This window comes from Aspergillus stella-maris (genome assembly GCF_047715825.1).
Source record: "Aspergillus stella-maris strain CBS 113639 unplaced genomic scaffold BDV14scaffold_3, whole genome shotgun sequence".
Taxonomy (NCBI): domain Eukaryota; kingdom Fungi; phylum Ascomycota; class Eurotiomycetes; order Eurotiales; family Aspergillaceae; genus Aspergillus; species Aspergillus stella-maris.
Window position 1 is genome coordinate 732,013 of NW_027396797.1, and position 27,423 is coordinate 759,435.

At 50.8% G+C, this 27,423-nt stretch overlaps 9 protein-coding genes across 9 annotated transcripts; 3 read left to right on the forward strand and 6 right to left on the reverse strand.

Moving 5' to 3' along the window:
- Nucleotides 1-407: 407 nt before the first annotated feature.
- BDV14DRAFT_195607 (40S ribosomal protein eS7) lies at nucleotides 408-1,404 on the reverse strand (the record flags this gene model as incomplete). Its single annotated transcript, XM_073772260.1, has 3 exons — nucleotides 408-774; nucleotides 910-992; nucleotides 1,249-1,404. 3 exons carry the CDS (start codon nucleotides 1,402-1,404, stop codon nucleotides 408-410), a joined length of 606 nt encoding a protein of 201 aa, XP_073633034.1.
- A 252-nt stretch (nucleotides 1,405-1,656) lies between these two features.
- Nucleotides 1,657-3,258, reverse strand: BDV14DRAFT_164254 (Rab family GTPase). Its single transcript, XM_073767155.1, has 4 exons — nucleotides 3,126-3,258; nucleotides 2,765-2,993; nucleotides 2,593-2,656; nucleotides 1,657-2,496 (listed from the first exon to the last, which is right to left on the reverse strand). Exons 2-4 carry the CDS (start codon nucleotides 2,846-2,848, stop codon nucleotides 1,868-1,870), a joined length of 777 nt encoding a protein of 258 aa, XP_073633035.1. The 5' UTR covers nucleotides 2,849-2,993; nucleotides 3,126-3,258; the 3' UTR covers nucleotides 1,657-1,867.
- Nucleotides 3,259-6,255: 2,997 nt separating this feature from the next.
- On the reverse strand, nucleotides 6,256-7,714 carry BDV14DRAFT_164261 (uncharacterized protein). Its single transcript, XM_073767156.1, has one exon. It carries the CDS (start codon nucleotides 7,006-7,008, stop codon nucleotides 6,559-6,561), a length of 450 nt encoding a protein of 149 aa, XP_073633036.1. The 5' UTR covers nucleotides 7,009-7,714; the 3' UTR covers nucleotides 6,256-6,558.
- A 6,473-nt stretch (nucleotides 7,715-14,187) lies between these two features.
- BDV14DRAFT_195609 (putative acetate kinase) lies at nucleotides 14,188-16,125 on the reverse strand (the record flags this gene model as incomplete). The annotated part of the gene is made up of 6 exons (XM_073772261.1): nucleotides 14,188-14,235; nucleotides 14,323-14,694; nucleotides 14,898-14,970; nucleotides 15,110-15,172; nucleotides 15,373-15,687; nucleotides 15,743-16,125. 6 exons carry the CDS (start codon nucleotides 16,123-16,125, stop codon nucleotides 14,188-14,190), a joined length of 1,254 nt encoding a protein of 417 aa, XP_073633037.1.
- Nucleotides 16,126-16,326: 201 nt separating this feature from the next.
- On the forward strand, nucleotides 16,327-19,409 carry BDV14DRAFT_164272 (putative phosphoketolase). The gene is made up of 7 exons (XM_073767157.1): nucleotides 16,327-16,643; nucleotides 16,689-16,763; nucleotides 16,811-17,045; nucleotides 17,091-17,553; nucleotides 17,600-18,217; nucleotides 18,263-19,088; nucleotides 19,137-19,409. The coding sequence occupies exons 1-7, from the start codon at nucleotides 16,481-16,483 to the stop codon at nucleotides 19,172-19,174; spliced, it is 2,418 nt and encodes an 805-aa protein (XP_073633038.1). The 5' UTR covers nucleotides 16,327-16,480; the 3' UTR covers nucleotides 19,175-19,409.
- Nucleotides 19,410-20,430: 1,021 nt separating this feature from the next.
- BDV14DRAFT_68765 (RTA1 domain-containing protein) lies at nucleotides 20,431-22,203 on the forward strand. The gene is made up of 3 exons (XM_073777289.1): nucleotides 20,431-20,862; nucleotides 20,916-21,008; nucleotides 21,061-22,203. The coding sequence occupies exons 1-3, from the start codon at nucleotides 20,622-20,624 to the stop codon at nucleotides 21,648-21,650; spliced, it is 924 nt and encodes a 307-aa protein (XP_073633039.1). The 5' UTR covers nucleotides 20,431-20,621; the 3' UTR covers nucleotides 21,651-22,203.
- A 115-nt stretch (nucleotides 22,204-22,318) lies between these two features.
- BDV14DRAFT_195612 (uncharacterized protein) lies at nucleotides 22,319-23,420 on the reverse strand (the record flags this gene model as incomplete). The annotated part of the gene is made up of 2 exons (XM_073772262.1): nucleotides 22,319-23,067; nucleotides 23,123-23,420. 2 exons carry the CDS (start codon nucleotides 23,418-23,420, stop codon nucleotides 22,319-22,321), a joined length of 1,047 nt encoding a protein of 348 aa, XP_073633040.1.
- Nucleotides 23,421-23,820: 400 nt separating this feature from the next.
- BDV14DRAFT_164283 (ATP-binding protein) lies at nucleotides 23,821-26,159 on the reverse strand. Its single transcript, XM_073767158.1, has 4 exons — nucleotides 25,560-26,159; nucleotides 25,144-25,509; nucleotides 24,514-25,096; nucleotides 23,821-24,394 (listed from the first exon to the last, which is right to left on the reverse strand). Exons 1-4 carry the CDS (start codon nucleotides 25,829-25,831, stop codon nucleotides 23,948-23,950), a joined length of 1,668 nt encoding a protein of 555 aa, XP_073633041.1. The 5' UTR covers nucleotides 25,832-26,159; the 3' UTR covers nucleotides 23,821-23,947.
- A 615-nt stretch (nucleotides 26,160-26,774) lies between these two features.
- Nucleotides 26,775-27,256, forward strand: BDV14DRAFT_195614 (uncharacterized protein; the record flags this gene model as incomplete). Its single annotated transcript, XM_073772263.1, has 3 exons — nucleotides 26,775-26,810; nucleotides 26,856-26,931; nucleotides 26,979-27,256. The coding sequence occupies 3 exons, from the start codon at nucleotides 26,775-26,777 to the stop codon at nucleotides 27,254-27,256; spliced, it is 390 nt and encodes a 129-aa protein (XP_073633042.1).
- Between the last annotated feature and the right edge of the window lie 167 nt (nucleotides 27,257-27,423).

The following is a 27,423-nucleotide window of genomic DNA, read 5'->3' on the forward strand; positions in this document are numbered from 1 at the left end:
TATACCCTATTGTACCTTACATACGTTCTTTCGTCCATGCCCGGCACGATGCCATGCAGTAGCAGCAGCAGTAATCTACAGACCCAGTACGAAGGAAGAGTGAACTGAAATTGGGTAATTTTTTTATCTTTCAACCACGCCGAACAAAAGAACAGCCCGGGCCAAAACAGATCATGAGTGTATTTATCACATCACATCACATTCCATCCTTTCCCATTTCCCATCATCATCTTCCCCAAGTGTCAGAAGCAGAGAGGAAATAGAGAATTCGAGTATTAGGGAGAACGGAATCTATTTTATTTCACACACTCCCTACTCGAATCATTACTCCCATTCATCCATCCATCCACCAGCGGACGAGAGACACTCCAAGCTCAAACCAGACAATTCATTTAAAAACGATCCGCTTAGAACTCAGAAGCACCACCCTGAGGGAACTCGAACACAACAGCACGACCCGTCAAACGGCGGTAGACCTCGCCGTAGGCGTCGAGGCGGTGGTCAACACCACCACGCTCCTTCTCGTCAAGGACGACCTTGAGCGTCTTGCTGCCGTCCTCCTTGGTACGGGTGCGCTTGCCGACGATCTCAACGGGGTAGACGAGGTCGTCGAGGATGGCGTCGTGGACGGCCGTGAGGGTGCGCGAGCGGGGGCGCTTCTGCTTCTGGTTGGTGCGGGAGTTGACGCTGCGCTTGGGGCGGGGGAGGATGCGGCGCTGGGCGACGAAGAGGACGTGGCGGTCGGAGAACTTCTTCTCGAGCTCGCGGGTGAGACTGTTTGGTTTTGGTCAGTTGGGTTCTTTTTTTTTTGGTGGTTTGGTGTGGTTTGTGATTTGCGATGGGTATTTTTGTGGGGTTCAGGTAGTTATTATGTGCTGTGTGTTGTGGGAGTGAGGGAGCGTAGCGTACCGCTGCTGGATCTTGTGGAAGCTCTGGAGGAGAGGGACGGGGACGAAGACAATGACAGCCTTCTTGCCGTGGCCGACCTCGACCTAAAATTCATAATGTTAGAAACCATGTCAAAATCTCGAAATTGATAACCCGCAGAAAAAAGCGACGCGATTCCCAAATCCCACAAAGAACAGAACTCCAATTTCCATATCCCATGCGAATCAATTGACAGGTATCAATCAATCCCAGGAATTCTCTTTTCGCAATATCCGACCCTCAAAACCCAACATATTTCCTCCCTCCAATTCCCCCCCTTCAAACCCGCAATCTAAAACCAAATAAAGATCCAATCCTTACCTCACGAGCAGAAGTGAACTGCAAAGGCCGCAGGGTAGCCTTCAGGTCGGATGTGTTGCTCTCCAAGTCGAACAGAGCACCGGCGATCGCGGTCTCGAGCTCGGAGGGGTTCGCCCTGCTCGGCGAGTTGGGGGCGATCTTGTTGATGGCAGCCATGTTGCAAGAGATGGTGGTAGTGCAGACGAGGAATCTGACTGTGCGGCTGCTTGCCCGTTGGGATGTGGTTGCTGGCGGGTTGGTCGACGGAGAACAAACGAAACAGTAAATTCACTGTGCAGCGGAGTTTGGGCTGTGGGATCGGAGGCTCGGGACTCGCTTAGCTGGGGTCTGTGGCTGGATGCGGTTTAGTGCGGGTTAAGGTCATGTGACTCCGCTCACCCTCTATCAAGTCAGGTACAGCGGTACTTTACTAGATGAAAATTAATATGGAAGAACGTCTATGTACTCAGTATCAATACAGGCTACTAATAGCTGGTCGCTGAGGTAGCTGAACGGGACAAAAAAGGCAAGTCAGACGCCGGTAGAAACAAAACAGAGGTCACTCTGGAGCTGAAGGAACTGAAAACACGGCAAACCGGGCGAACTGACGGTATCTGCAGCAAATGGATAATTACAAATATTAACAGGCACAGCCTTCCTTTGCTGTCGCGGCGCCACGATCTCCCAGGTTCACTCGTGAGTCGTCGCCCGATCGGCCGCCACCTCCAAGCGTAGTCTGCCCGGTGCCTGCGCCGGCACCTCGTCCGCTCTTCAGACTGCTCTCCGGGATGGCGTTGGCAATGGCAGTGAAGACGTCGACTACGTTCAACCCTGTCTTTGCACTGGTCTCAAAGAACAAAAGACTCTCCTCTTCCGCATACGTGCTGGCCTCCCGCGTCGACACTTTGCGGGCATCCCCAGGTGTGTTGTCCTCCTGGTCTTCTTGGTTCTCACCAGCGTCCTCACCCTCCGCATTTGTCTCGGGCTCGGTCTCGGTCTGTGTCTCTCCGCCGTCATTCGTCAAATCGAGCTTGTTGCCTACGAGGGCAATCACGATGCCGGGACTGGCTTGTCTCTGAAGCTCCGCCACCCAGTGCTTGGCCTTTGTCAGAGACGACGGCTTGGTGACATCGTAGACGACCAGCGCCGCTTGGGCATTGCGGTAGTACATCGGGGCGAGCGAGGCGAAGCGCTCCTGACCGGCGGTATCCCAGATCTCAAACTTGATTGTCCGGGTCGGGAGGGAGCATTTCTGAGTCAGAAAGGCAGCTGCGATAGTCAGCTTCCCGCTGAAACACGGCGTAGAGCAAAGCAGCGATGAGTCAAGTGGCAATCGTCATTGCTGTTTTGCCTCCGGTCGCTTACCTCCAATCGTGGGCTCCTTGTTCTCTTGAAAGTCATTGTTGACGAAGCGCAGCACCAGCGAGGACTATTCACGGCAAATCGTTCAGATTAGCTCGGTCTCCTTTGGTTACATTGTACAACGAGGGCCACGAATGCCGAGCGCAGATACCACGCCAGGGAAAACGAAACGTACCTTTCCGACAGCGGCTTCTCCCAGAAGTACCAATTTGACGCTACTGCTCGGCTTGGGAGCATTTGCAGCTGTTGACTCAGACATGATGGCTGGCTAGAGAGCCCAACGGATTTGGCGATCAGGTCGTCTTGCAGATGGATCCAGCAGCAACAGCCGGTTTATCGAGGTCGGTCGACGGATGATTTCAAGTCGCAGGAAGCGGGACAAAGCACAAAGCAATCTGAGTAGCCTAGGCGCAAAAAAGAAAATAAGAAAAATGAGTGTCAGATCCACGCAAGAACAGGCAGCCTGTGTTCGGTTTGCAAAGCAGGGGTTGTTTGACAGGCAGCAGACAAATGGAGAGACGCATAGACACACATACCAGATTCAGTACGTAAGAAAAGAGCGGTGGACAGGATAGCCTTGGGCCGGCTTGCTAAATGCCTTGTAATTTGGTATCTAGACCTTTGGAGAGGTCGATTTAGTTGATCCTCAAGACAGATTTCGTCAGAGAGTCGGTCGATGCGATTACATCGGCACCAGTCGCAACCGTCGTAAGAGGCGGAGACGTGGGCAGCTGATGGAGCTAGGCCGGGAACAGCTTAGTGCAGGTAGCAGTCACGGGAACGCACGGCGGGAGTGAGTTTGGTTTGGTTTGGTTTGGCTGTTCGGTTCCAGCAGTTCTTGCGATCCTCCAGTGTGTCAGACTGTCAAACAACAGGGAGCCTCTGGCAATATTAGCTAATGGTACCTGATTCTCAGAAAAGCTCGGTTCATTTTGTTTGCTTGCAGCGCGATAGGTCTATTGTTGTCGGACGTCGTCTTCCGCCAAAGCAGCAATCAGTTCTGGCAGATCTCTGAAGTACTATGGAGTAGTAAGCTTCTCGGCCGGTTCTAGAGTAGTTCTACGACCCCAACGCAGCAGCACCTGCACTATCGCGGAGGAAGCCAGCCAGATTGCAGTTGCAGGTGCTAAGACTTGAACATCTCGAACAACTCAAAAGGAAACAAAGCTTTAGGCCTCCATCTCTAATCTTGAACCAAACACAGACCACCGCCAATTGAATGCATCGATCATTAACACCCAACGAAGTCCACTTTGATTGGGCGGAACTGCAAGCCTTTGGGTACAAGTCACGGTAGTGTGTCCGCTGGCCCATACGCCGTACCTAGTACCCAGTTCCCAGCAGTAGTCGGCATAGACGAATGGGTTGTACATGCCAACGTGCGTCGACACGCAGTCGGAGGAATGACGTGCCAAAGAGCGACGGTGCAGGCCCTTTTGAATGAGACTAGAGGTTACATCCCCAGCCTCGCACGGGTTGAACACTCTGCAGCCCCGATAGCTGCCCAAAAAAGGAAGCACAGGACTCTCGTACCATAAGAACGCTGGATTCTCGACCAGGGTCTGCGGAGTGCGGACAGATACTAAGGCACTGTTAGCTTGATTCAACAGGGCTTGGGCGAATGAAAGCGAACCTGCGTCTGTAAAATCCCGGCTAACAATCAAGACCAAGAAGATGTCATCGAACGGCGGTGTCGAAAGGGCCAATGGCTTGTTGGTCGAAGGTTATTTGTTAAATAATGGATCCAAGAAAAAAAGACACTTGCCAACACCTCAGGCTTTCATTCTCTGAAATCTCATGATAGTGTACAGAACTTGCGACAAAAGTACCACTCTTTGCTAACAAAGGGAATCTAATATCGGGCAAAAAGCAAAAAAGCACAACAACAAAAAAGAAAAACAAAATAATGTTGGCCGCGAGGCCACAAAATCTAATCTGTCTTGGTATCAACCCATTGCATCCCAGAATAATCAGCCCAGTTCCTGTCTATCCCAAACGCCTGTACAAAAGAAACAATAGATAAACCCCAAATGTCAAAAAAAAAAAATGATAATCCAGATAGTATCGCAGCACTTTTGGTGTCAAAACTGATCATGGCCCTGAACTGGTTCGTGGCGGTAAGATATTAAAGGTGGTAGGAATAGTGGATAAGGAGGTCGACAGTCGGTCGAAGAGAAAAGAAGGAAATAAAAGGCACGGTCGTGTCGATCGAAGAGTGCTGAACGTAGAAGCTCCACTTGGAGAATGGCGGTATTAAAGAACTCTATGAAGCCCGAAACGAATAGCGGCCGATGATAGACGAGGTAGTGTTACAGGGAACTGCAAGGCCAAGTTAGCGATGAAACAAATGTACAGCTGCGGCAGCCGCGAGGACCACTTACAATGAAGATCGACTTCATGAACAGACACGTCAAACTCCAGAAGCCAAGACGCCATTGGGACGAAACCACAAGCGACTTTTCCACACAACATAGGAAAAAAGACAAAATCGCAGTATCATGTGGTTGGCACATGCTTCGGGAGTTTGAGTGTTTATTTCGGTGGTGGTGGAGGAGCGCCGGGCTTCTTCACCCCCGTCGTGTCGTAGGCGCCCCGTCCCATGTTGCAAGCTGAGAGGTCTCGGAGAATCATGTTGAGGTCTGCGCACACAGTCATGGTCAGATTAGGTGGATTTTCAATTGACGGGGTGGCCAGAGCAGCGGGACTCGCAAGGTTTATGAACACGGAGTAGAAGAACGGGGAATGACTCACGCTTGAAATAGTGACAGAGTAGATCTCACTCAGCTTTTAATAATATTCCAGAAAGCGCAATTCAGCCGGTGGCTGTGGTCTAGTCGGTGTTGGACAGCGGAGTGACTAGTAGGGTATCAAGATTCCAGGCAATGTCGCAGCTGCAGGTGAGATCCGATCCTTTAAGCAGCCCACAACCCCAATTTAAGGCAGGGTGACGACGTGACGAGGCAGGATGAGCAGGTAGGGCAGGAATGCGACGACGCCAAAGTACCGGGAACTAGGTAGACAAAGAATCGCGAGGGATGATGCAGCGCACGGAATCAGAGGACCGGTCCTTCTGAATCTGATTTGTTGTGGTTGTAGCGAAAAATAGCGGTTGCTCGTAAGGTAGATAATTATGCAGGGAAGATGGCTGGATGGTTCGCTGGTTGAAATATAGAAATCGACAAAGAGTCGGTTCGCGGAGAGGCTAGCGCAGCAAGGAGGATGGAAGGGAGAAAGTGCCGCGGAAGTGTTGCGTGTGTTCCGGCGAGTGGAAGGAAGATAGAGGATTCAAGGGAGGAAGTTGGTCACGTAATGAAGAGGCCTTAGGACGGAGTAAAGAGGAATGACGAAGAGAGTAAGGTAAGGTAGGAGGTAGAGAGGTATGGTAGAAGGTGACCGTCAAGGAATGGATGGATGAGGAATTTCAAGAAGCAGGACGGTAGGGGGACCACGGTATATAAAGCGAGGGCTTGTAAAGAGGTACCTATCTTTTTGGGATGGTTGAGAAATCTTAATTAAACAAAAAAAAATTAGAGACAGAAAAAGCAAGGCTTAAACTCTCGCAGGGAGGCCGTAGACACAGAATAAGATCGAAAAGGGAAAAAGAAAATAAAAGCCCAAAGAGGAAAAATGGCAGATTAATAGATAAATCGTCATGTTTATTTTACAGCAAGAATACTAATCAGAAGCTCTGCGGCTCTCCCGTCCCGGTAGAAGGGAACGCGAAGACTCAGTGGACTCCAGCGAGCGAATTAGCGATCCATCATCTTTCCTTTGCCCCTTTCTTTGGCCTTCTTAGGGGGTTCTGCGCTCCATTATTTTTCCACCCCTTCAGGCAACCCTTCTTTGTCTTCTGATCGGTTATCTTGCTGCCCTCAAGATGTTGACCTGTTGGCTGTTGGGAAACCGCCCCAATAATGCATCTGGCGGCAGAGTACATATCGGAAGCTGAAAGGTCCAACGGCGGCGCAGTCAGAGGCCGGGGAGACCTCGGGGGACTTTGATTGCTCCCCAAAAATAAACCCGCGATGAAATATTACGGAACCAGGGGGCCAATGACTCTGATGGCGTCAGGCCCAGCCACCAAGCGCGAAGGTGCACACATGAAACTGATCTGGGAAAAAGAACGAAAATAAAGAAAGAAAGAAATGAGAGCTCTCCACTCCTGCTCATCAGGGAAATCAGAGCTAGGAACCGATTCTTCGGACCAACTGGACCAGTTTTATGCAGCAAAGAGGACCGCGGATGGATCCGAATCCAGTCCCCGTCGCCTACAGGACCCGCCAGGCTTGTCTGGGTTTGATCAGGTCTCGCGTGGTGAGTGGTGACGAAGGACCTGACTAGAATCAGGGGCACTAAAAGTCCCAGAGTCCGGCTGGCCCGGCGCCTGCGATCCCCAAGCCCTATACAAACCGTCTCCATTCTCCGGGCTCCAGAGGTTAGGTCTCGCCCATTTTTATTGATTTTCTTTCATTTTCCAACCGGATTTGCAAACGTCAATCAGTCAGTTCCGAATTTTCAGATGGTCGCTGTCATTGGCGGCGCCAGTGCGAATGAGCATTAATGCCGTCAATGGTTGGATATTGAGGACCGAGGCAGAATAAAGACGCGGCGCTTGTAGCTTGACGCTTGACAGGCAATACCCCGGCTCTCCGAGAGCAAATCGTATCATTTTTTGAGCAGACTCAAAAGCTGAAACGCAGCCCGACGCTTCCATACATGATTTTCCAGAAGCTGCGTCTCTTGGCCCTTTGATGATCTGACCCAAGGGTACGGTGATGTGCAACGCAGGTACAGGACTGACATCATCCGACTGGCTGGTTGTCATGGGTAGAAGGCTAGAAGCAGGCCCTTCCTGACCTCAACGGGCGCTGGAGATGGAGGGTAGCCGTTAGTGTAGCAGCACCTTCCGTAGACGCTTTCTTTGATTCTTTCACGGGCGGCAAGTCACGATCCTTCCGGCTTCCAACCTCCAACCTCAAACAAACCAACATCTATCAATCTTCTCTGTAGAGTTTTCTTTCACATCAGATGTGGCTTTGTCTCCCGGCACACATTGCTTTTTCTGCGCGATGGTCACGGGGGAAACCCGCCTGGGCAAGGGCCTGGACAGTGGACAATAATCTGGACAGAAACGATCCAGGACAGGACCTGAACGGAGAGAGCAGGACGAACCCACAGCTTCCCGCCTTCCCCCCGTCCCAGCATTACCAGTTACGTACAGCGTACAGCATACGGTACCGCCAGCCCACCCAGCAGTCCGCCATCGAATCTTCCTCGTCGCTTCCAACCTTCTAGCGTCTTTCCCATCCTGTTCTCCCCCACAGCGGACCAGCCTGCCTGCTGTTCCGCCGTTCCAGTTCCACGCATCCACCGTCTTTCAGGTTCCAGCTCTTGAACGCGTTCCATCTTTGCTTGCCTGGGGTAACGGCTGTCGTGTCACTCAGCACTCTTCTCAGAAGGGTTCCTCCCCAAAACCCAACACTAACAAACAACGGTGTCTCCCCCATGTTTGATTACCTCTCTCGCTATAGCCAGTAGGCGACCGGGAAAATATCCCGTCATCAGCTTCGCTGATAGTGGGTGGATCGAGTTGACGGAAAAAAGCCGTCCTGACTCTTGAGCAACGACGCAGGATCGGCTCCCTGGCTCGATTGGATTTGATCCTAGCAACAGCCACGCGGGTTGCGGGCCCGCGGTCCATCTTCAGCTTCCACAGGTTACGTCTGCCAGCAAGAAGCACATGTCTCGGCCCTTCAGGATTTTTTCATCTCTTTCCTCGTGCCAAATTAGTGTCACTGGTTTTGTCGTTACAGATTGGCTGCCCATAAGCTTGGAGATTGGTCACTCAACAGCCAGGCCTCAGGACACCCGGCGCCCCGGAGACCCAACTCCGAAAGGCATGAAAACTGGATACAAGGTTGATCCTCGGTGCATGAGGCAAATCTAGCGATACTTTGACCATGATAGACAGCAACACTAGCCAAAACCGCGATACGATGACCGGGGTCCAGCGGGGTCCAGCGAGGCTACCGTTGAAGCGCAGGCCCGGTGCTAGGTTAGAGTTAGACGAGCAATAAATGACCTGGTATCATCACGAGTCAGGAGTCAGGACAGGGTGAAGTCTTTTTATGACGCAGCGCGCGAATCCGTGCAAGCGTTCTGCTGAGTCCGACTGGCTGAACCGCAGACATGGGACCTCTAACATCTTCCTCCATGGATTTTAGATACCGTCGAACCCCCCTCGGTACGTTATCTATAACAGCGTCCGCTATGCAGATGTTCCTGCATTGGCGTCTGCATTAAGTGGGTTCGGTGCAGGAAAAGTTCCTTGTTAGGAGCTTGAGAAGTCGATCATCACGTCCCTCCTGCAGCCCAGCGGGTAATTCGCCTTCCAGAACGATTCTGGAAGTCCAGAGTCCAGACTCTGCGAAGCTCATCCATGGTTCACAGCGCGGACCGTTGGACCACTTTGCGATAACATCTTCCACGTCAAAGCCTAAAGCGACGACTTACTACGGAGAACCCAGTTTTCCCATCCATACGAGACATTATTCAGCGCAGTGTGCCGTCGGACTTTGTGACTTTTTCAGAGCATTCACAAGGAAGGATTCGCTTCTCCACAATTGCTGAGCTCTCGGCCCCCGTACCAATCGTTTTTCAGCCACACCCTCATCGATGTAATATGGTCCGAGAAACCACTCCAACGCGGGTCAGGCATCCCAACAACCAAGACGGAGAACGATCCGGCTACAGAAACAGTTAAAGCCACATTAAACATCAAAGAGCATCGGCCCAGGTCGAGGAAGATAAACGTTGAGCCCAATTTGTGGTGGTTGAGTCGGGGTTGGCAGGGGGACGATACCGCGTTACACCACCGCCCTTACGGGTTAGAGCCTGCAGGATGATCGTCGTCTCCTTTTCCAGGAGATCCCCATCTCTCGCTGCATTGTTGATCGCCCTAATTCGTTCGTACTTTTTGCAGGACGAGAGAGGAAGGATGATTGCCCACGGGGTAACTGCATACGGAGCGCAGTCACTTCCTTGATGAGGATATATGGGGTGTCCGACCGGCGACAAAAAACCTCATACTCATCCATAGTGGCAAATAGTCAATATGACCTCCAAAAGGAGTGGCCATTTGCAGAGACAAGTTATGTCTTCAAAATGTTACAAACTTACGACACTCCTATGTGCTCTTTTCATCCCCAGATAACCCAGGTTCATCAATTTACTGCCCCCCTGATTCAGGCGTTCTCTACCAGAAACTTTGTTTCAACCAAGCGTCAGCTTGAATTAGGAATGTTTGAGGTCTCAATCGGTCCGGATTCAAATACCTAAGCGACGGCTGAACTTTCGTTCTCTGGCAAGTCTCGCATGGCAACAGGGGTTTCGTGATCCGTTCCATCTGCAGCAGATCAGATATTAACCCACCCCCAGAGGCCGAGAGATAGATATCGGGCCTAGTCCTCGGAACGGTGCTTGCTCGTACGACAATCGGATACGCTTAAGCGCATGCTAATCTTCGCCTGCATGCAGCTTGCAGCTTGCAGAGCCCAGGCGTCGCAGGCGATCTACCGATCCGCAAGGGCACCAAGCGGGAGGCTGAAGGGCTGGGGGTCTGTTCGCACGGTATGCGAACACGCCTTGCAGAATTATTGTCGACAACCTGGGATAAGTTATGCGATCGAAGCAGGGGGCAACGAATAGTGGCTGAACTCTGATGCTGGGCTGGAGTCTGAGAGCCGGGAAGCAATTATGGCCTGGGTAAGTTCTTGTTCGAAGGCGAGATTTATCACATTGCTGGATTGAATATATCACAATCACCAATTTACCCACCGACATTACTGAACGATATACACATTTCTGCTACACAAGCCACACGTGCCAAAGTACCACCTGTCACAATGGGTGCAGACAGCCTCAGTAGCATCCACTACAGATTATGAGAAATCGAGATTAATCTCCGCTTCTGCTCGGCGGGTTTGAATCAATGATCGGTGATCTCCCATGAAGAATCTTGGAACCGGAAATTCCGTCTCCATCTCATCTGACAGCTGCAACAGCCGATTAGACATGACATATTTCGATCACGACAGTCCGAGGCAACCACAATAGATTTGGGCCGAGAAGCTCAATAATTGTACGCGCATTCTCAAGACTTGAGGTCTGAGAGCCAATCTCCTCGGTCGCAGCCGCCACGTCTCATCCTGTCATGTCTCTACAGAGTATAGTCCACCCGCAGTATCCCGTGACTTTCTTCAGGAAAAAGAAACTCTTCTCAAACACTGCCTCCAAGATTACCTCTCCGTCTACTGTCGTGCCATCAGTTCACTAATCGGTTTCTGACGGGCAAACTGCAGACGCGGCACTCGGAAAAAGCAACCACCTGCAGGAGCGCAGACGCTCCCACGCACCCGCCCGAATCGCATATCCTGGGGCCTTTCAAACTTTTGCGATATCCGATATAGCCGCACGATACTACGGTACGCGATCTTATATGTATATGACTGATTTTCAGGATACGTGGGAGATGAGATAGCATTGCGACTGGGAATGGGTTTCTGCTCGGTGATGCGAGCCCCCTTTTCTCCCAACGACGCTCAACTGCAGTGCACACTTCTGACTGCGAGACAACCCAGAAACATGGTCTCGGAGACGACAGACACCGTTCACTCCCGACAAAGACCTGTCCCACTGTTCGAATCAGGCAACTCATTTCGGGCCCAAAGCACAGTAACACCCATTGCCACAACCCAAGTCCTGTATTGGACTCTGTCGCTCAGAGCTTAGACCTTGTGTGCCTACGGACTATTTGCGGCGTCTCGTGGAACGGAGTTGCACTGCATCCGAATCGCATGGCTACCTCATTAGACATGGTCTTACAATACGAAGAGTGAGTAAGATGCGACGGGCGTTGAGTCGCCAACATGGAAAACAAGGCCATAGTCGGCCTCAGCTCAGACGACAGCAGATAAGACTGTAGAGACTAGAGAGACTAGAGAGACGCATACGGTTCTCAATGGGTACACGAATACGGAGTATTTGTCTGACTTTGACGGAAAGCAAAAAGCAACAAAGTGACAGCTGAAACTGACCCCCAAACTATCCGTTAGGTAAGAGCGAAGGAATAATGATTCGTTATCAATCAGGCGGGAGTCAGACACGACGCTTCCACCACGACCAGGGTTGATTCGGCACGCCTTGACGCCGGACGGTGCTCTCTTGGACGCTGTGTCCTGTACCCAGACGATCGCGTGGCGATCGTACTCTGTACACCCTACCCATGCCAGCCACGTCAGAGACTCAGAGTCAGAGCTGAGAATCAGCGCTGAAAGACATGACTCCAGCGTTGCAGCGAGTCTCCCATCTTACCCTCCGAGGGCTGAAAAACGAATACTCAGCCATCTTTTTAGTCTGTCCCGTGAACCAGGTAACTCGCGATAATCATGCAGATTGCAGATGGCCCCCCTGATCGGCCTTTCCTGGTTGGCCTTAGGCCGTGTGGCCCCTGGTATTCGAATTAATTCGCGAAGATTACCAGGAGCTCCCTAGCTGCTGACTAATAGATGGCTTGACCAAAGTACGATACAGAGGAAAGAGGACCTTGGGAGCTCAACGCTTCGGCCCGCGATTGGAACTCTGGAATCCTCCAAGAGTCTCCTTGCTCCAACCAATGCCCTCCTTTCAATGTGCTCCTCTTGACTGGACGGGCAAGGAATGTATCTACATTACAACGAACAGATAAAGCGAAAAGAGGCGTCAGTGGCGTAGTGGTCTATGACAACTTCTTCCATCCGCTCTGTTGGTATCACTATCACCCCCAATTTCCGATTTGGATTGGATTCCAGCGAGCGACGGTTATGCATGATGCATCGCCGATCAGGGTGCGATCTAGCCTCCTAGTCCAGTATCTGGACTACGGAGGAATACATATTCTAGGGATGGAGACGTACCCGTGACTTCACTCAGTGGCTTTCACGGCCTGTAGCTTCTTACCCAGGTGGGAATTCGCGGACAACCCATCCAGTTGATCTGTTTGTCAAGTGCTCAAATCATTGAGATGATCAGGTCCACTGCTTCGACTGAGTCGACTCCGGACGCCACGGGGGGACACGAACAAGCAAGCAACGCAGACGGGAGAACACCGTTCGTTCGATATTTGTTTGTTGCCGCCGCCATTGGCGGTCGTCCTCGGTATCCTCCGTCTATCAAGTCCAACCGGAGGACTTCTCCGAACGTACTTCTGATACTGGGACTTCTAAAGCTCCGCTGATAGCAATTGGCAAATCCAATATTCAAAGTTCGATCGGACATCCGACTCCCGAGCCCGGAGCCATCGATTGACACATCGAGGTTGTCCTATCGAGGGCTAGGATTGATGAAGTGATTCCTTGGTAGTCCCCCAAGATGCTTAACCGCCTAATCGCCCGGCCGGAAATCCGGATCCTGATCCGCCAGCAGATAGGTCATCGAGCCAAGTCAAAAGTACCTGACCTAGAAGCATCGAATTCGAATTTCTCGAAGGATCGCGGCCCCGGGGGTGCGCTGGGGACTGACCGGGGTGTGCAATTTAATGTGCGATGTGATGTGAATGTGATGTGATGGGCAGATCCTGATCAGTCATGTGCTGCACTTTAATTTCCAACGCTGTGGCTCTCTTTGTCCCGGATGGCGGGCGGGCGCTGGGCGGATGTTGGATGTGATGTTACTTTCGGGCTCTTGGCTGTTGGATTCATTTTCGAGAGATGAGCGGTACCCGTTGAAAGAATTGACTCGACTTTGAGGAGACAAGGTTCAAGGTTGTAGGCGATCTGATCTGTTGGAACTTGGATCGCTTTCTCTTTGTTGCCGCGATTCAGTCAGTCAGTGAGGGTTCGTTTATCAAACTGTAATCTGTAAAACAATTCGGTTGGACTTGCTGTAGGAATAATGCCGATGCCGATACCGATGGCAAGACCGAGGGTGGCGGTTGAGTTCAGGCAAGAACTTGGACTATCATCTATCAATCAATCAATCAATCAACCACAAAGGCACGGGGAACCGGGGACGGACGGCAACTTCCAAGTTGGTTGCAACAGTCACGGATGATTGACATCTCAAACCGGGGAAGGGAACGCGATGCTCCGGTTCCTGATCTTCGTTTCGTTCCAAATTTTCCAACCGTAGTCTCCAACAGTCTCCAATTCTTCAATTTTGGGCTTGGGGCATGGGGCTTGGGGCCAACGGCTGAGGTTCTTGGTTTGATTAATCGTTCTTTGTAAGTCGCTGTTTTGAACTAGATTAATCGAATCAATATCGGTGGGTGTTATTGCAGTTCAGCCGTTTGAGAGCTGAGACGGGTCCTTAATTGTTGGAGACTTGTTGGAGGAGGCGAACTATCAGGTTAGGTCAGGTGTGGGTATGACTGTGCCTGGGATATATTATCGTCAACGGTGATACAGATATGGTTCTGCAGGTATCATGTGGGTCTGGAGATCAGTCGTTATTCTAAGTCTTGAGTCTGACTTTGATAGCATTAGGGGTTTTCCATGTCAATTGTGTGTCATGATTCATTCATTTCGCGATTATATAGTATTATGATCATATGATGGTGTTCGTTTAGCTGTTTGTACCCTGTTTCTGAACGCAGCCGTAGGCCATTTCGAACTGGAGAGAGTTAGTAAATAAATAACCCATCAACAAACTACTACAAAGAGCTACTCTGTATGTACGGGTAGGGTAGACTTGACTTACCTGCTCGTCAGTCTGGCAAATAAACACCTTTTTCTCACCACCCCCACCCTTAGAAATCTCCGTAACCGTTTCCTCAGGGCCTTTCTCATTCAAACCCCCATCAAGCTTAAATCCCAAACAGCCAACCTTCTCCGTAACAACCTTTCTAAGCAGGTCACTCTTCTCACCAATACCACCCGCAAAGACAAGTCCATCAACCTCTCCGCCAAGCTTAACGAAGTAGTTCCCAATGTACCCCACAATCCGATCAACGAGAATATCAAAGGCAAGCTTGTGGTTCTCGGAAGGTGGGTTCTCGACGCCGATATCGGCAAAGTCGGTCGTGCCTGCTAGGACTTTCCAGCCGGATTTCTTGTTGAGGATTTCTTCGGCCTAGATTTTCCCTCAATGTCAGTATTTGTTTCTGGATTTCGATATTGTTCGTTTGGATGAGGTTTCCGGGTATGGTATGCAGAATGGATACGGTCCACGTAATGCGCATGCATGCAGCATGCCAGATGAGGAATCAAGATTCAAGGTGAAGATAAGGTGCTGATTAGGCAGGTATCGAACCAGGGGCTTAAAGCCAAACGTACCGTGCTGATATGCATCTCCTTGGTACTTGCAGGGCTGAGTTTCCCCGCTTCGCTGGTATAGTGGAACACAAGTCTGGAAGAAACCGGGAATTAGTCTTCTGGAGCTCTGGTAGAAGCAAGGGGGACAGCGCACGGGCAGATCGAGACTTCCTTTCCCTGCGTCTGATCTGCCCGCTGTGCATGTAATTCAAGTTGCAGGGTGAGACACTCACGATGGATCGATGTCGCCACTGCGTGTGGCGCCCGGTAGTCCGGCGAGGGGCGTAAGGCCCATCCTATGCAAGGGGGATCAGAGGTCAGTTCTTGGTTCTGGGATCTTCATCGAATCGGGATCTGCTGGCTGGCATCCATCCCGAGTATGCAAACCATCGAAGCATGCAAGGGACGGAAGCCGGGGGTGAGAGCCAGCCAACGCCAGCCCAAGCCAAACCGACAATCAATGTCAAAACGCAGGAGGTAGGAGAGAATAACATACGTCGTATCAATACTCTCCCCATTCCTGATGGCGCAAATTGAAGCGCCACTCCCTATATGCAGGGCAATCAGGTTCGTCTTGTTCACCGGCTTCCCTAATTTCTCGGCGACTGAGCGCAGGATGAACGAGTAACTTATCCCGTGGAAGCCGTACTTGCGCAGTTTGTTGCGCTTGGCGGTTTCCTGGTCTATTGGGTAGGTTGTCACGTAAGGGGGCATCGTCTTGTGGAAGGAGGAGTCGAAGAAGGTGACGCTCGTCACCTTGGGGAGTTCTTTACGCGCCAGGCGGACGATTTCGAGGGCTGAGAAGTTGTGTCTGTCACCAAAGAGTTAGCTGACTGTAGTCACTTTCTGATGCGATGAGAACGTACAAAGGAGCCAGATCCTCCAGCTGCTCTAGCTGGTGATATGTTTCATCGTTGATAGTTACCTCGCCCTCAAAGTCTCCTCCATGTACAATGCGGTGGCAGATGTAAGCCAGATCGTCTGCGCTTGCAACCCCTGAGAGCTCTGAGTCTTTGAAGCACCAGTCCAGAAGAAGCTTGAATGCATCCTGCGGCGTATTGGCCTCGTCCTCCTTCAATTCTTGCTTGCGCTCCTTGTCGCCGGCCGTATACTTCAGCGTTGCCGGGGGTGCCGTCAACCCAGAGACCTGAGCGTTCGCGATAACCTTTGGTGGGTTCTCGAGAGTGTAGAAGGTGATCTTGACGGAGGAGGACCCCGCGTTAACGGAGAGGATCGATTTTTGTCCCATTGTGGCTCGTGTTGCTCGTGTATAGAGTGAGGTGGAAGGGTATCGGTTTAGGAGGGGTTCGGCGATGGTTCGTAGAGAACTGGTCGATTAGCAGATGAAAACCGAACAAGGCATCCTTCTCGGACTAATAATGGCAGCTTTCCTGCTCTTTCCAGCGCTGGTCCACTGGTATCCATTTGTTGCTGCATGGTTGTTGGTAGATGGAGAGTGATGTCAATCGCGTTCAGTGTGACGTAGTGCCAGATGAGCCGACGCTGCTGATTCTAGATCCACGTCCCTACCATAGATAAAGCTCACCACCACGCCCGGATTTTTTTGAGAAGCAAAATAGAACTACCCCTCATCACTAATAATCATGCCAGGAGAGGTTATCGACCGCCCAAACCCGGCGCCGAAGCCGTCGCACGTACCCGATTTTGTTGAGCAGCTGCTTGTGCCGGCGCAAAAGACGAATCTAGATCAGAAGGACTGCGATGCGTTGTACAAGTATCGGCGCGCTGCGGCGTACATTGCTGCTGGTATGTTTGCGGCTTGGTTAGGAAGTCCTTGACTGACATTTTCAGCTATGATCTTTTTGCAAGATAATGTTTATTTGAAGCGACAGCTCAAGCCAGAAGACATCAAGCCGCGTTTACTAGGTGAGTGCTCCGAATTTATATGTAATGAGTGTCTACTAACGAGTCAGGACACTGGGGAACATGTCCCGGGCTGATCCTTGTCTATTCTCACCTCAACTACATCATCAAGAAGCAGAACCTTGACATGCTGTATGTTGTCGGTCCTGGCCACGGAGCACCGGCGTTGCTGGCAGCGCTATGGCTTGAGGGTGCCCTAGGAAAGTTCTACCCCGAATACGGCAACAACAAGGAAGGTCTCCACAACCTCATTTCGACCTTCAGTACCAGTGCCGGGTTGCCGAGGTAGGTAGTTTCTGACCAAATAGAAAATTGAGCTAATGTTTGAAGTCACATCAATGCCGAAACGCCCGGAGCCATCCACGAAGGAGGAGAGCTCGGCTATGCGTTATCCGTTTCTTTCGGAGCAGTCATGGACAACCCCGACTTGATCGTCACTTGTGTTGTAGGAGACGGAGAAGCAGAGTCTGGCCCTACGGCCACTTCATGGCATGCAATCAAATACCTTGACCCCGCTGAATCAGGAGCGGTACTTCCCATTCTCCACACCAATGGCTTCAAAATTAGCGAGCGCACGATCTTTGGTTGCATGGACAACAAGGAGCTTGTTTGTCTCTTCACTGGTTACGGGTATCAGGTACGCATCGTTGAGGACCTCAATGACATCGACAACGACCTCCACAGCTCTATGCTCTGGGCCGTTGAGGAGATCCGCAAGATTCAAGAGGCAGCACGCTCTGGTAAGCCCATCATGAAGCCTAGATGGCCCATGATTGTTCTGCGGACGCCCAAGGTACGATTCCCGGTAATAATAGCGGTGACGCAGCTGACTGTTTCAGGGTTGGTCTGGGCCGAAAGAGCTGCACGGTCAGTTCATTGAAGGATCATTCCATTCTCACCAAGTTCCTCTTCCAAATGCCAAGAAGGATGATGAAGAGCTTCAAGCACTTCAGAAATGGTTGTCCGAGTACAAGCCAGAGGCCTTGTTCACAGACACCGGCGATGTTATCGACGAAGTCAAGTCAGTCATTCCTCCGGATGAGAAGAAACTCGGCATGCGTCCCGAGGCGTATAAGGCCTATGTAGCCCCTGACCTTCCCGACTGGAAGAAGTTTTGTGTCGAGAAGGGGCAGCAGTTCAGCGCGATGCAAGCGATTGGAAAGTTCATTGATCAGGTTTTCGTTCAGAACCCGCACAATGTTCGACTCTTCTCGCCCGACGAGTTGGAGAGTAACAAACTGAGTGATGCATTGGCACACACGGGAAGAAATTTCCAGTGGGATCAGTTCTCGAATGCAAAGGGCGGGCGTGTGATTGAGGTCCTGAGCGAGCACATGTGCCAGGGCTTCTTGCAAGGATACACCTTGACCGGTCGAACGGGCTTGTTCCCTTCGTACGAGAGCTTCCTGGGCATCATCCATACGATGATGGTTCAGTATGCCAAGTTTGTGAAGATGGTAAGTTTCATCAAGCTGTTGGCGTTTCGAGGCTAACAACTTCAGGCGAGAGAAACAACATGGCACCAAGACGTGAGCAGCATCAACTATATCGAGACCAGCACATGGGCCCGACAGGAACACAATGGCTTTTCGCACCAGAACCCATCATTCATCGGTGCCGTTCTCAAGCTGAAGCCGTATGCCGCTCGAGTTTACTTGCCGCCCGATGCGAACACGTTCCTCACGACCGTCCACCACTGCTTGAAGTCGAAGAATTATATCAACCTCATGGTTGGCTCAAAGCAACCAACCCCAGTCTATCTCACTCCCGAAGAGGCAGAGAACCATTGCCGAGCCGGAGCGTCTATTTTCAAGTTCTGCAGTACTGACGATGGGCTCCGGCCCGATGTTGTGCTGGTCGGAATTGGTGTTGAGGTGATGTTCGAAGTCATCTATGCCGCCGCCATTCTGCGGGAACGCTGCCCTGAGTTGAGAGTTCGCGTGGTCAACGTTACAGACCTGTTCATTTTGGAGAACCAGGGAGCCCACCCGCACGCCTTGGAGAACGAGGCGTTTGACAGCCTCTTCACAGAGGACAAGCCTATCCACTTCAACTACCACGGTTATGCAACCGAACTCCAGGGACTGCTCTTTGGCCGTCCTAACCTCCACCGTGCAACCATCCGCGGATACAACGAGGAGGGCAGCACCACAACACCATTCGACATGATGCTTGTGAACGATGTATCCCGCTACCACGTAGCAAAGTCAGCTATCGTGGGAGGTGCGCGGTCAAACGAGCGGGTCAAGCTACGACAGCAGGAGCTGTGTTCTAAATTGGACCAAGATATCCGCCAGACACGGAAATCCATCATAGACAACCGTCAAGGTGAGTAAAACGCTTGTTTATGAAATTGATCCATACTGACTTTCATAGATCCCGACGGCACGTACGATATGCCCTCATTTGATTAGGAGATGCCTGTTTCTTCAGTTGTACATATCAACGGTTAGCATAGAAAGACATTAATTCAACATGTTCCTCGGCACTTCCTCTGCTAGACGCGTAAACAGCTCACCTGCAACAGCCGACAGGGACAGAGGCTGGAACAGCGACAGAGACAGCCAATTGACAGAGCGTTAAGTGGATGGAGTGTCAGGTATGTCGGGAAGAGGAAGGTGACACGGCTGACATAATCACAGTGATCATCCTTCAGTATAACAACCTCCTATCTCCCTCCCCAAACTCAGCTTTAGCTTCAACTTCACCTTTCCTCCAACCTTGCCATTCTCAGTTGCAACTCGCGCGAGTCGTACGGCAATTCCTCCGTGTTCAGCTATGGCGGTGGCTGAGTGTGGGTGAAATCCTTTAACGTTCTTACCCCCGGACTGTTCTGTGACTCGCACGGCTCAGCCTCGTGTGAGATTGTTTCGCATGAGAGCGCCCAATTTTTGAGCCTTATAACGCATCGCAATCTAGAAAGCAGTTTGCAACACCCTTGAATAAATGACAAGTGTCTCAGATGCTGCGTCAACACGGGCGCGATCCGTGTCTACTGTGTTTGAAGGCTTGACTGGTGAGGCTTGTTGACTCTAGATCCTCTGCCAAACGACGCTAATCGAGATTTGACTTGGCTAGGCTCGAACCAGAAGGATTGTGGTCGCAGACATCAGGCTGAATCTAAGCCAAGATGGTTCGATTCCACGCGCCAATGAAAACGACGTCATGAGGTTTAGTTCAAGCCTTTGCATTGATTATGATTCTATATCCAGGCAACCAGAATCTCCCCGACTGCGTGGCTCGCTCGGGCCAATTTTCACCAGCGAGCTAAACTCTTTCTGAAAAACCTTGCGACAATCTGACCACCTCGGTGGGTCCCTCCAGGGCTGATATCCACCCAGGCCTTCAACTACCGAATGAGATTCACTCTGGCCGAGGGTCGTCGAAAAGAGTTGAGCAATCACAGCGCTCTCTTTGCGGGACTGATCCGCCAGCAACCGAAGACTTCCATGTAGAAAACGGCGGGCATACAAATCCATCCGTTCCCGACTCGGCACTGCTCGGTATTGGGAGAAATTTTGATCATGTTGCTGAATTGGCTGGATCCCGCGATCCGATTTCGCGTCGCATTGGCTGTTTCAGACAGCCATGCCTCGTGGCCAAGCGTATAAGCCTCTTTCGTTTGTATGATATCTCAATCTGCATGCATTCCTTCGTCCTTCTTTCTAGTTTTCCGCCCCCGTGCCTGTCATAGGTTTGCTATATAGATACCCACCCCCAAAGAGGGTTGAAACGATCTCCCAGTTTGAAATCGGACCAAAAGCTCCGTGCAATATCAATCGGCTTTCCCCAGTTCTTCTATCGATCTTCCTACGGAGTCAAACCTTGTTCCAACTGCGAGAGCACTGAGCAGCCTTCAGGATGTCAGATACCACCGATATAGTGCTCGTAAACGGCACTGTTCCTTTTGAGATACAGGAGCAGATACGACGTGGGTGCCATGCCTATATTGACGGCTTTGGCACGCCATATGGCTATCCGCCCTCTCTCGCCGCGGGCATTGTCTTCCTTGTCCTCTTTGGCCTCACAATGATCGGTCACACAGCACAGATGATCTGGAAGAGGACCTGGTGGACATCAGTCTTTGCCATCGGAAGTCTCAGTATGTCAACTCGACCAGGGCCATCACAAACAGCACCAACTAACCCTCAACAGTCGAAGTCATAGGATGGGCCGGTCGAGCCTGGTCCGCAGAATGTCCATACAATGGCCAGGCTTTCCTGATGCAGATCACCACCCTCATCATCGGTAAACCCTAGCCTACACCTCCATCTTTGATGATTCCAACTAACCCCAACAGCACCAACCTTCTACACAGCAGGCGTCTACGTCCTTCTAGGCCGCTTCATCCAAATCCTAGGCCGCGACTCCTCAATCCTCAGTCCCAGAGTATACCTCTTCATCTTCGTAACCTGCGACATCGTCTCCCTCGTCGTCCAAGCCGTCGGCGGCGCAATGGCCTCCATAGCCGCAAACCAAGAAAACGGCAACACAGACCCCGGAACAAACATCATGGTCGCAGGAATCATCTTCCAAATGGCCTCGATAACAGTCTTTGTCCTCTGCGCCGCTGATTTCGTCCGACGGACCCTTCGTCGTCGCCTATTGCAGCACCTTATGGGCAGTGTTGTCCCCCTACTCGCGGCAATGATTTTCTCGGTTATCTGCATCTATATTCGGAGTATATATCGTACCATTGAGCTTTTGGAGGGCTGGGACGGGTACCTCATCACGACGGAGCGGTTCTTCATTGCCCTTGACGGCGCGATGATGGTTCTTGCTGTTGCGATTTTCAACTTTGTGCATCCGGGGTGGTTCCTTCCTGGTGCGAGGGATAAGGTTCGTGCGAAGACGGGGGTTGAGGAGGGGAGTTTGACGGAGTTGCGCTAGTTTGCTTGTCTAGTCTAACGACTTGCTCTGTCTCTGCCAGGGCTCGTTTGTTTCACTTCTACATTTGTTTTCTATGTTGCGTCTCGGTTTGCGAAGCTTGTTATATTGATTTGACTTGATTTGGTCTGGGGGTTCGGGTACTTCAGTGCTTAGGCGCCTTCTCGGTATTGGGTCTCATGTGCGTTTGATATATACGTTTTTATGATATAGATGAAGTTTAAGATAGATTATGGATAAGGACTTTCAAGGGTACTCTTGCACAGACAGGTTAGGATATAGAGCAGATCAGTTCATGACTCGTGCAAAGGTGGACCCTATACTCATCTCTACCTGCCTACTCTACCCCGTAGACAGGTCGCTGCCGCTTTGATTACCTATACGTACTATGACTCAATCAACTCAGTAAGACAATTGTTGGCTTATCACAACTTGCTTGGCTTCGTTGACTCATTAGGTGTGAAACCATAAATACACAAAACGTTAACAGGAAAAGAACAGAACAAAGTTATCCGAAAACTCCAGGCTATAGCTCATATCCCCCCTAAATAATACAATTTTGTTCCTCCGACTTCGCCAGGCTAACGCGCGAAACTGAAGCACAGAAGGAAACCAATTGAAGAATTGTAGATAAGGTAGAAAGTGGTTTCGTGAGAGCGCTGCGAGCTCAATTACCACCCATCAACGGCCTCAACCCAGCCGAAGCTCAATCCAACGATGGCAGTGGCCAATGTCCACACAGATCCCCATGCTGAGGCACCTTCAAAGCTAGCACCCTTGATTGTTCCGGCAACCTGAATGACGGTATTGATCATGAGGACGGTAGCCAGGATTGCCGTCCGCGCACCAAGAATTCTAGTTCCCTGTGAGAGCTTTCCAAAGGTCTTGCGGTAGATAGAGCAGGCAAGATACTCTCCCTGCTTAGGCAAAACTTCCTTGATCTTCTCAAGCTCAACGCTCTGTGTCGTAGCGGGAGTGCCTGTGGAGCTGACGAAGAGGAAGTCCCTAGCTGCCCAGCCGGACGGGAGAAGGGAAAGGAAGAGCATGGGGAGGCCAGCAGAGCCGGCGTGGACTCTGCTGATATTGGGGAGACGCTCAAAGTGTACGACTAGTCGGGCGGGGAGCCAGGTCTCGTAGCTGAAGTATAACGTGACGGTATAGATCGCGGCTGCAAGAAGCGTTGTTGCGGCGGTAACACCCCAATCTTGAAGAATGCCGCGGTTGGAAACAGCAGATGAAGATGCACGGGAAAGATTATGTACGGAGGATGGCTTGCGCAGGAGGTGGAATGGGATCGCAGTGGAAACAACGATGATCGCGAAGGACGCAAGGACGGTCGTTGGTCGGAGTCCGTAGAATGAGGAGAGGAGCGCGTACGTCGGCAAGTTAGTAAGGAAGGAGAAGTTGAGGACGTCGCGGCCTGAATTGTCAGTTCCTGAGTATACATTAGATCAGGCTTCTTTTGCTATACTCACCATCAAATCCAAGTGTCCAGGCCAGTGCGACTTCGATGGCCTTCCATGCCACCAAGCCCCCCACTTCCCACCATTCTTCAAGATGCTGGCTGACGCGACCCAGCTCGCCGAGCGTGATGGGAGACAAAAGGCTGAAAAGAGTCGAGCTCAGTGCTAAGCTGCTGATAATCACAAGGGAGAAACGCGCAAGTGATGGGATTCGCTCAACCACGGTCTTGGGTGGGGGTTCTTTCGCAGCCTCAGCGTAGGACTTTTTGGGACTCGTGGTCACGACAACGTCTTTCTTGCGGGGAGCCATCATGTCGTGATAAGAATCGAGGTAGCTTCAGCTCTAGATGACAGGGATATCTAGATCCAGAAAAGGTTACGAGGAAAAATAGGAAGGAAAAGCGCATGCGACCCTGGAGCTGCGAATATAAAGCTGGGCGGTGAGCATGTAATGATGTCACCAATAGCACCATCAGCAAACGTCATATGGCGTGAACCTTGAACAGCACCAGTAATCAAGATCTAGCAGATCGAGATGAGATTGCGCTTCCATGGCACTGGATCTGCGGTGGTCGTGGTAGACTGACAGCCCAGTCGAATCAGAGCTCTGGGTTAGCTGCGCATAAACAAGGGTAATTGAGCCAGTAGTTCTCACCCCACCCATTACCTAGGTAGGGAGACATGATGCTTGTCAAGCGTATTTGAGAGATAGGTATCAAGTATAACATTATGGCTATGTTCATTGCACAAATATGGTACAGGGCCACCGGGTATTAAACACCATGTCGCCGGCCAGTCCTAAAATCATAAACATCCTCATCCTAACCAAGTAAAGCATCAGTCGTCCTTTTCGTTCTCTTCTTCCTTCGGCTTGGTGAAGAACTCGATGGTTCCTTGCTCGCGACCTCTGGTATCCCGCATCGCTACCTGATATTTTCCGGAATCCCATAGATCCTTGATGGTGAGTTCTCGGGTACGGCCCAAACTCTCAATAGCACTGATACGGTCCAGAGTAGCTTCCAGGTGCTCTTCGAATCCAGGCTGTCTGCAAACATCACGGAAGGCGTGCTGCATAGGGACCGAATCTGCTCGAACCATGGCGCGGGAGTTGATGGTGAAGATGTTTTCGTGATCGTAGCTCTGGATGAAGTCCGCTCGGGTCATGATTTGCCGAGCTTCGAAAAGGGGGATCTCGGGAAGTATATGACCATGCTCCTCATCGTAGATTGAGTCCATGTCTTTTTCCCTGTCCACCAGGGCTTTGGCCATTACCATAGCAGCAGACTGTTGTCGTTAGAGGGATAGTGAAAAATAATAAAAAAAAAAAAAAAAAAAAAAAAAAAAAAAAAGAAAAAAAAAAAAAAAAAAAAAAAAAAAAAAACAAAAAAGTGGGAGATACTTACAGCGTACTTCTGCTGGTCCATAACATCATCATCCATCTCCTCACCGAGGATCCAACATTTGTTTAGGAACCATGTCTTTTCCGCTTCGCATATGCTGTTGCATAGCTTCAACGAGTCCGGGGCCTTGGCGACTCTGCTGAGGTAGGACATGCGGCCCCCAACTTTGTCGTAGATCTCCTTGAGGACGTCGTCGGACAGCCGCTCTCCGAAGTAGTCTTTGCGGTACTTCCTCAAGGCGGTCATTGCCTTCCCTCTAGTTAGATCCACGACTGGAATGGTTTCCATTCTCGTTGCATAGCGCTTCAGTCGCTCATAGACCCAGTAGTCATCACTGTTGAAGACCGTCGTCACAAGGTTACTGGCAGCCCATTGTTCGGCTCGTTGCTGAATCATCTCCAGAAGGTCTTGTCCCTCAGAGTCGTCTCTGACCATATGTGTGCTGTTGATGATCAAGACGAGCGGGGCTTTGCCGCGGCTTCTCCTTTTCATGGCAACCTTTTCCAGCTTGTTGAACGCCCGTTCAATATCTAGGAGAGCTGTTGTGTCTCTTGGTCCTTTGATGCTGAAAAGACTTCCGATGTAGCTGGTGTATGTCAGTAGCAAATCTCAAATCGGTATGGGGGTTTGTACTCTTCATGAAACTCAAAGTCCAGAGCTTTTCCAAGCCGAATACGGAAGATCTCCTGGTCACCATGGGCATCGAAAATGGCACAGCCATCACCATTGATCTTGCGCATGGCTTCCAGAAGCATAGAGGTCTTTCCGGTGCCTTTTTCGCCGACCAGCAGAAAGTAGTGTCCTGGAATTTCGCCAGAAATGATTTTGTCAATCTTTGGCTGCTCGTCTCTAATGAACCAATGCTCATCATGATGATACTGATGCTTTCCGACCTCTACACCGGCAACCTCAAGCGCCGGATCACCCGGCTCGAAAGCATTCTCCATCTTTTGTAGGATAAGATGCTTGTAGTATTTGTGATAAGAAAATCCAGCAATACTGTCCTGGTCAGTAAATCAATTTCCAGACAAAGCAAACGGAAAACATACCCTAAAACAGCAATTGAGGCGAAAGTGGTCGCTGCCGCCTCCGCCATCTTCAGGATAGTGGACCTTAGGTTAGGATCCTGGTCGTTACCCCGGCCCTTGCCATCTTCCGGGTCCTGCTGATCGGTGGGATCAGGACCAGAAGGTATAGAGCCTTGTGAGAAGCTCTGGCCGGAGTAGGCCAGTACCCTTGCTGGCCGCTGTCGCGGTACGAGCAGCCGCGGTCTCGATCGGGTTAAGGATACGAGATGCCGTTGAACGTTGCGAGAAAACATACTGTTATGGAAAAGAAAGATCGTGAAAAGAAAATTGAACTTATAATAAATGCAAGGTAGGAATGGCGGAGTGAGCTCAAGTGGTTGTGCTTGAAGCCGGAGTGTCTGACAGTTGGGTATAACAAGAAGGCCAAGGCGATTCAAGGCAATTGAAGCATTTCAGGGGTGTGAGCTTCAAGAATCGACCGGTACCTGACCTTGAAGATTGTTACCGAAAGAAAACGACCACTAAAGAATGTCTGGGGGTAGGATGTGGGAAGAAGAAGGTTTAAAGAAGATAAGGCAAAAAGGAAGCGAGAAAGACTGGAACCGATGATGATTGTTGGTGTCGCAAGTTGGACCCAAATGCGCTCTGCTGGCGGTGCTGCGCCTCAGATCGATGGAGTCCAGCTGCAGATCCACTGCCTTGGCGGCGAACGGGCGCGATCTTGTATCACCTGGGGCTGGTAACTGTGGCTGACCCTACGTTCTTTTATCACTAGCTGAACGAGCATTCTGCGTTGAGCTATAATAATGTAACTGTTATGGTGAGAAGAGAGAGATATGCGTTGGCAACCGGCACCTACGCACAGGAGTGGTCAATGGCACACGTACACTTGTGACCTGCCTCGATGAACTATCTTGATTCCTGTGTCTACAAGGCATAATTGAGATTCGGTCTGGCATAAGATAAGCTTTGTTCTCGAGGGTACTTTCCTTTATGTCAGACAATGGTACATTGTAGATGCCGCTGGTGCACAAGTTGGTGTTTCATTCGCAACGATATATATTCGCTCATCACACTTCCGCCGATAACACTTGATGAGCAAAACACCAACACAACATAAATATCTTAGAGTGCCCCCCCTTCTCTTGACCTCTATATGTTACAAAGATTGTACCTTTCATCTGGCTATCTCTCAACACCTAACCTTGAGGAATCCTACTGGTCAACACCGAAATCATGCCCATGACCTGGAATTCTGAAGCCGAAGCCAAGGTACGAAATTACTTTCACCAGCTTATCTCTGCTAACAGCTCGAAGCTGCTCATCGGTATCATTGCGCAAACGAAAGGCACGCGCCTTGACTACAAAGAACTAGCTACCTATATGGGACCAGGTATGGTACTGCCCTCTGATCACCAAGAAGCCTGCTGACTGCAATAGATTGCTCCGTTTCCGCGTTGCATCAGCATATATTTAAACTCCGACGCGATGCCGGCATACCTCCCAGCAGCCCAGAAAAGTCTAACGGTGTCCAGCGTTCTCCGGCTAGCAAATCCAAAACTTCACCCAGCATGCCAAAGAAACCCAAGCGAGCCGCCTCCCCGGGGTCCCCGCCATCCCGCGCGAAGAAACAAGTCTGCACTGTTGACGACGAAGACAACGAGGAAGATGTCAAGGTGAAAGTTGATGCTAAGCCAGTTATCAAGGAGGAAGTCTGAAAACGGAAACTCAAACGGAGCTCTCTGGTTTTGTTGGTCGTCAAGTCCATCGGGGATCAGGTATCGAGATCAATTGTTCTTTCTGGACGCACTGTATGTTATCAAGCGAAACATTTTGTGGAAGTCCATGAATGCAGTCAGCCAGATCCTGTTTTGCAAGCAAGTTG